Genomic DNA, 8044 nt, shown 5'->3' on the forward strand with positions numbered 1-8044 from the left:
AAATTGATTGCCGAAAAGGGCCTTGTAAAGTATTTCAATATTAAAGTAATTGTCAATTTCCCCCACTGAACCATGGGAATTCTTCTCCACTTCAACAGCAAACTAAACCTGGCCACAGTAATTTTTCATACTTATCCATATAGCAACCACTTTTTGCTACGTTCAGGATTTGTGGTTTACCATTTGCATTGGAGTTTCTGGGCAGGACATCACAGCACTTTATTCTTTGCTTGTGCTGATACTTTCCCTACGAGTACCACCTGCTGAGCCATCCATCAGACTAGAGTGAATATTTGCAGTCTGGTCCATCTCAAGCATCACAGATGAGTTTCATTAATGCCTGCATAGGCATTTTTCAATATAGTTTACTGGATGGGAATCAAATGTGGCATCTTAGTTTTTGCCACCTTTCTCACATTTCCCCCTGTCCATTTTGTAGCAAATGGACATTGAAGCCAACTATTATGTCACCAGTGCTCAGCTGTCCTTGTCTGCAAGAAGTCATGAAACTACTTAAGGAAGTTTAATTGGATATCATATCGCGTAAAGATGTAATTTTTGGATAATTATTGCCAGAATCACACTTGTGCTCATTGGTCTGTTCTAAATGGAATTTGTGTAGCAGTCGATCCACTAGTTGGACTGAGATAGTTAATGTGCAGTCCCATGGAGACGTTTTTCTAGAATGGGTTCAGAATTCTACTGTACAAATGAGTTTATGAATTTTCTTATTTGCTCGTAACCTTTAAAGCTCATGAGTTCATTAAATTTTAGTGCTGCAGAGACTAAGATCGGATACAGCTAGATAACTAAAATTAAGCCCATCAGGTTAACGCGTAGAATTGTTTTACAGTTTCAATAAAATTGACTATTAAAGTAGCAAAAAGTGTTTGAATATTTTACCTTGAGTCTCTAAATCCTACCTAGCCTGAGAGTGTTTCTCGAGAAAGAAATGATACAATGTAATTTCTCTTTTAGCAGATATAAAAAGAGAAGAACCAAGATCTATTTGTGACCGTCATTCAGAGGAAAGGCCTTCTTATGATGCAACCCAGAGAAACAGTGGACTAGTTGAAAGCACAAGGTTAAGATCTGGGGCACTTGAAATGCCTCCAAGATTTAGAGAAGTTGCCGATAGACCGGGACAAGGAAAATCTGGTTCTGGAAGAAACCTAGAAAAATTGAGAACTGACGAATCAATTGAATCGGATAGGACATGGCTCCGTAGTAGAAATGGATCTCCAAGTTGTGATGGTTGCATTGCTGGATCTAGAATAAGGTTGCAGGAACCCCCTGAACAGGTTATACAACCAATTGATAATGCCCCTGAACAACCATGTCATTGGATTGAAGGTATTCCTAGACAACCCAATGCACACTTCGATGGTCCAGGTGGTTCCCGTGTTGGACAGCCTGGTACATGCTTTGATGGTCCACACAGAGGACAGCCTGGTGCATGCTTTGATTGCCCAGGCAGTTTACATTTAGGACAGCCTGGTGTACGGTTTGATGGTCCAGGTGGCCCTCGTTCTGTGTTGCGCTTTGACAGTTCTCGCCCTAGACAGCCCGGGCCACGTTTTGATAGTCCTCGTATGGGGCAGCCTGGGCCACGTTTTGATGGTCCTCGCCCAGGACAGCCTGGACTGCGCTTTGATGGCCCACACCCAGGACAACCTGGGACACGCTTTAATGGTCCACACCCAGGACAGCCTGGTACGTGTTTTGAGAGTCCAGGTGGTCACCCTGGACAGCCTGGGATACACTTTGATGGTTCACACCCTGGGCAACCGTGTGGTCACTATGACAGTCCAGGTGGCCACCCAGGTCAAACTGGCACACGCTTTGGCCCACACACAGGTCAGCCAGGCGCACAATTAGATAATCCTGGAAATCGAGGGCATGCTCGCTTTGATACACACCCTGGGCAACCTGGTATGCACTTTGATGGCCCACATCCTCGACAGCCTGGTACACGCTTTGATAGTCCAGACGGTTTAGGTCAGCCCTGTATGAGATTTGATGGTCCCCAACCCGGACATCCCAGTATGCGCTTTGATGGCCCAGGTTCTCGTCTGAGGCAGCCAGTCACATGTTTTGATGGTCCACATCCTGGCCAGCCCAATACACCCTTTGATGGTCTTGGTCGTCCAACACAATGTGCAGTGCGATTTGATGGCCCACAGATGGGCCAGGCTGGCACACATTATGACAGTTCGGGTAGTCACCCAGGGCAACCTGCCATTCGTTTTGATGGCCCTGCTGGAACTCGTTATGACATGAATTCTACACAACCTGGGACATACTTTGATAATTCTCGTGGGCAACAGTTTGAAGGGGCTTCCATGCATCCTGATCCTAGATGCAGTGTTGCTGGTCACTTGTTTAATGGTCATCCACCAAGTTCACAGTATCAGGGAAGAGCATTTGATGGACAGCCTGGACCCAGATTTAATGTCCCTCAAGGATCTCATTATAATGAACCTGGTGTACATGGAGCAACAACATTGGCTAACCCAGCCTATGGGCCGACGGGTCCTTGTTTTGAAGGTCAGACAGCAGTGCCTCGGTTGTCAGGACCCCATAATAATGACCAATATGATTCAGCATGTGGAACATTTTACAACAGTAACCTTCCTGCATCATTACCTGAAAATATGCGTCAATTGCAGCCTGTAAGTATTAACATTTTAATTCTTCTGAATGGGAATGTGTTTTGCGTTTAAAAAAAATTGAAAATATTGTCTGGTTATTCCAATACTTTGGACATGGAGTAAAATTAATTTCATGTTACCAGATCTTAAAAATCTGAACACTGCAGCAATTTTGGGAACTGTTTAACAAGTAGATTTAAGTTGAAATGCAACTGTTGTGGAGTCATATTCATACAGCACCGAAACAGACCCTTTGGTCCAAACCAGTCCATGGCAACCAAAGAAATCACGTGACTTGTTTCGGTGGCACTTTTGACCTGTTAAAATCAGTGCACCTGATTTTCCCCTATAATTTGGGTAGGAAAGTACTCGTTCATGGACATCACACAAGCTGTCCACAATCAAACTAATGCTGAAATTTGAGGTTTATGTGAATTTACTCTTTTAAATGAGGCATTGAAGAACTTGTGAAATTGTATGCAATATCTTCAGGAGTGGAAGGTAGAAAAAGAACAAAGCAACAATACTTTAAGTGAACAAGCATAAATTTAAGGTATGATCTCTGGATATTTTCATGATATAACTTTGTATTTATTTTCTAGGGTAATACCATGACTGGTTTTTCTCACAATCCAATTCCTTTTAGTCAAGGCCAGCAGTATATAACCCCCCAGTCTTCTGTTCCGGTTACACAGATTCAGCAAGGTATGGTTTTCCTGCTGATGAATTTGACCAATTAATTTCTTCTACTTTGATTTACCCTTATGGATTTCATACACAGTAAATGGCAGCCATGCCTTGGACCAGCAATTTGCCAATATCTACAAAAATCCTTTTGCCTCCAGTGCTCTTGTATCCATGCTCTTGTCTGAAATTCATGTATCTTTCTCATAACTGCATTGTTTGACCCAGCCATTCAGGATTCCTCCCTTGCCACCAGGCGTACTTTCTTTCACATTATTGGGTAATTGTTTGAAAGTCCTTTTGTAATGGCTTTTCTTACTTCACACTATACCATTACCTACCAAAGAGATCTATCCACCCCTCCCACTAACTATTTATATACATAAAATCCCTCTATGATATCAGCCAAAAACATGTCAGATTCAATTCTAGGCTGTCACCTTTTCATTCTACCTTTGCCATGCTCGTCTGACATTCAGAATTTTCCTCAAATTTGATATTGATACAAAGTGTCACTCTTTACTGGTCCACAACATACTCCATTCCTTTGTCACTGACTCCTCGTGGTCGTTGTTGGAAACTGAAACTGGCTGCTTGCAGCTGTAGTATTCTGTGTGGTTTTCAGCTGAACTTGTAAATCAGTATTCTTCACCAAGACTGCCTATTTCCACATTTGCAATATCACTGGTCTTTTCTGCCTCAGCTCATCCACTGAAACCCTCATCTACACCTTTGTTTCTTGCAGGCTCAACTGTTGCAATTATTTTGCTGGCCAGCCTAATTTTTAACATTCTATAAACTTGAACAAATCTGAAACTTGTGCAAAGTTTTTAGTCATCTATCATCCTTACGCTGATTGATCTATGTTGGCTCCTGCTGTGACAACACATTTGAAAATGCTTATACTTGTGTTTGCAAGGTATTTCAAAATGTGTTTTCCAATTTCTGTAGCCTCCCTGCTGCAATTCCCTAAGATCTTTGCATTCCAATTCTGGCCTGTTTCACATTTCCAAGTTTCTTCATTTCACCATTTACAGCCACACTTTCAGCTACCTAGTTCTTGACTTGGTGTTTGTGGCAAAAATAAGCTCAAACAGGAGAATGCCGGTGGATGGTGACTGGTTGGACTTCCATTCATAGAAGCCAGCTGTGGGCCATAGATATTTGGAGGGAAATAATATCTGAATCCTTATAGCCTGAGGGTTTGTGCACTTTAATTATACACAAACTATCTGACCTGGTCTGCCTCTTGTGTTATTTTGTTTAGAAATTTTCCAGAATGTAATTTTTACAGTAATAACAAGAAGGATGTTCAGTGTAAAAATTCACAAATGTTCTGTAAATATTGCATTAAATAATTTATTGTTCAAGAACCCTTTTAAAGTTTAAGTTAATAGTCTGAAGCCCTGGTTTCGGAATAGCAAATAACATTTTAGTGTTGATAAATCGGTGTGGTCATAAAATATCTTGCTACTGAGCTTATGTTGGATTTTGTTTGTTGCCATAAGATTGATGTAGTTAAATAAAGTGCTTGACTCCATTCATTTGCATTGACTTGCCTGTTTTGTAATCAAATGTTTTCTAATATCACAGGATCGTCTTTTGCACCTCTGGATAATCATTTGGGGCAGTTGGACGTTAATGAACTGTTTTCAAAGCTGCTTTCAACTGGAATTCTAAAGCCAAATCCAGTAGACTCTGTTCCGACACGTAAGATGTTTTTATAGAAATTCTTTTTAAACAATGCATTATTACATTGATTCAGGTTTTCCAAAGAAGACAAAGTGTAACTGTTTAATTTCAATGAATTCAGAGTCTGATGTGGTTCCAGAGGGTGATTCTCAGGTTCAAACAACAATTGAAGAAGATGAGGAAGAAGAAAATGAGGAAAACATTCCAGATCTTACTGGCTTTCAAATTGAGGAATTGAAACAGTAAGTAACTTATAACTAACTCCTGACTGTGCTCAGCATTCATAGAAACTGATTTGAAGATTGAGAAAAGATCACTTACCAGATCAAATGTAGAAACAAACATTTCAACCATATGTTACATTGATTCCATTATATAATAGTTCAAAATTTATTTTTTCCTTGTTTGCTTACTGAAGACAATTGAAAAGGAAGGGGGGAGGAACAGTGACAAACATAATGCATCTTGAGATTGGTGACATGCTCTTTGCTGCCCTATAAATCCAGAGTTTGCTTTGGAAACAATTATTTTTCTGCAGTGAGCAACATTTAGATTGATCCAGGAAAGAATGTATCCTGTATAATTTATTCACTTTTCATTTTGTATATTTCTACGTGGCACTTTGTTAATAGTTAAGACCTTCAAATTGTGAAGCTAGTTGAGTTTTTAACTGAACAGCAGTTAATGCTGACTACATGCAGTCATGCACCGCAAAAGAATATTAACCCAACATACCTGAAGGAAGTACCCATTTAGTTTAACTTACCTCTGTCTCTATAGCTATGCTGGCTTTTTACCTTCTTTACAACTGCTGATTGATGTAAACCTACCTTTTGAGTAGCTTTGATCAACTCCCCTTCAGTTCAATTGGTAACAGACTTAGTTTAGATATTCTGATTTTTGAATGAGGTGCTTGAAGAGCAGTTGTGCAAGCCACTGACATACAAATATTTTTGTGAGTTCAAAGCTGTTTTGAGCTGATACCGCTGTAAGTTTTAAGTTACATTAAAAGGAAAGCCTTAAAGTCAATGACTTATTTTGTTGCATGGGTATCAAATACAGGATTCCACATACAACTGCATTTCAGAGAATGAAATTCAAAAATAATACAGAAAACGGTCATCTGTCACACTTAAGTGAATGCTGAAGTGTTGTCAGGATGATCACCAGCAATTTGAAATCATCTGGAATAAATGAGGCTTACTTAATTTTGTTATATTATTACCAAAGTATTTCTCTCAATCAGGTCTGCATGCTAACTTTGTATCTACTTCCAGATCTTAGTAATTGCTTCATGGGTATTTCATAGGAAGGCAGTTTCTATATTGTCTCAATTAGGTATAAGGTTTTTATATTGTTGAAGACATGAAGAAAGATGTGCTTGCTCTGATAGTTGTTTGACACCACATCCTGTTTCTGGATAATTATCTGTGCAGTCTTCAACTTTTGATTTCACTGCAGAATTGGTCTCTGTAGGAACAACACGTATGATTGGCTTTTTTATGTTAAGAAAATGAAACATCTGCAATGTTAAGGATATAGGAGCTGGGCTGATTTACATTGAAGTTCAGACTGGATTTATAGGGCAGCAAAGAGCATGTCACCAATCTTGATGCATTATGTTTGCCACTGTTCCTCCCCCTTTCCTTTTCAATTGTCTTCAGTAAGCAAATAAGGAAAAAATAAATTTTGAACTATTATATAATGGAATCAATGAAGCATATGGTTGAAATGTTTGTTTAACATGTTGATTGTCCCTAGATTGAAATTTAGTCATCAAATGTAATTCAACTCCGTGTGCACATTCTGGTTCTCGTTTCAGCCTAGTGTAGCTTACGAGAATCCTTGTCTCTTTAAAAGCAAATGAGAGATCATTCTATTCATTGGCGCATGAAGGTTAACTGCAATCAAATAATTAGTAAAGAAATTAGTTATCTACTTCTGCCCTTACATTTATCCATAAGCAGAAGGAGTAAAGGATGTATGTTTTATATTAAATTCTTGTTTCAGAGTAAGGAAAATATCTGTTAAAGAAAGCAAACGTGTGTCAGATTTCTGAAGAGCTTGAAGATGTTGAGAAGTGTCCAACCTATAAAAGATTTGGGATGAGCATTTTGCAGCTCGGTGCAAGGCCTTTAAATTAAATGTTTTATCGAGAAACTAGAATAACTTGTTTGTTTTGCGGCATTATTGAGCACTCTAGTTACATTTACTTTTATTTTCTCTTAAAAGGAGATATGATGGTGTTATCAGTCGACTATACACAGGGATTCAGTGTTACTCCTGTGGAATGAGGTTCACAGCGTCTCAAACTGATGTTTATGCGGACCATTTAGACTGGCATTATCGTATGAACAGAATGGAAAAGGACATCACTAAGAAAGTGACTTACAGAAAGTGGTACTACAGTTTAACTGTAAGTTTGTTGAATGTATGAAGATTTTTGTGCTAGTTGATCTGTGGCATGAAACCAGTCAAGGCCATTTAGAGAATTCCAGGACAAATGAGATTGGTTTTAGTATAATTGGATGGTTGTGGAGAGGCAGATGTGATGTGAGGGGAAGAATGGGGATTAGAATAGAAAAGATTTTTTAAAATTTGCATTGACAAAGAGAAAAGTTAGAAAATAAATTAGGCTGTTTACATGCCCATCAGCTCCGGAGCATTGATGTAGCATTAGGTGAAACCCTCCCTTTAATCTTGTCTTCTAATGGGACACTTAAAACTATTCCTCTCACTGAGAAGCTTTCATTTTTAAATTTCAAAATGATTGCATTTACAACACAGTGATGCTTAGAATTGATCAGGTCACCAGCTGTATGTTTATCCTGCTCTGAATCTAGTTACCTCTGGGACTTGCCTTTATAACCAATATCCAGTTTTATCAGAGATAGTAGGAACTGCAGATGATGGAGAATCTGAGACAACAAGGTGCAGAGCTGGATGAACACAGCAGGCCAAGCAGCATCATAGGAGCAGGAAGGCTGACGTTTCGGGCCTAGACCCTTCATCAGAAA

At 39.3% G+C, this 8044-nt stretch overlaps 1 protein-coding gene across 5 annotated transcripts in view; it reads left to right on the forward strand.

The window, feature by feature from the left end:
* The window catches only part of pcf11 (PCF11 cleavage and polyadenylation factor subunit), a 42101-nt gene that overhangs the window by 23961 nt on the left and 10096 nt on the right, over positions 1-8044 (forward strand). For 2 of the 5 annotated variants that reach the window (XM_020531487.2, XM_048597546.1), the window contains exons 8-12: positions 979-2672; positions 3254-3356; positions 4929-5045; positions 5149-5269; positions 7260-7443. In XM_020531487.2, coding sequence (XP_020387076.2) covers positions 979-2672; positions 3254-3356; positions 4929-5045; positions 5149-5269; positions 7260-7443 — 2219 coding nt within the window. Of the gene's footprint in view, positions 1-978; positions 2673-3253; positions 3357-4928; positions 5046-5148; positions 5270-7259; positions 7444-8044 lie in introns of those variants that run through there. The other 3 variants (XM_048597545.1, XM_048597547.1, XM_048597548.1) reach the window with 2 other exon arrangements.

Source organism: Rhincodon typus, chromosome 6 (genome assembly GCF_021869965.1).
Source record: "Rhincodon typus isolate 14 chromosome 6, sRhiTyp1.1, whole genome shotgun sequence".
In the NCBI taxonomy this organism is placed as follows: Eukaryota; Metazoa; Chordata; class Chondrichthyes; order Orectolobiformes; family Rhincodontidae; genus Rhincodon; species Rhincodon typus.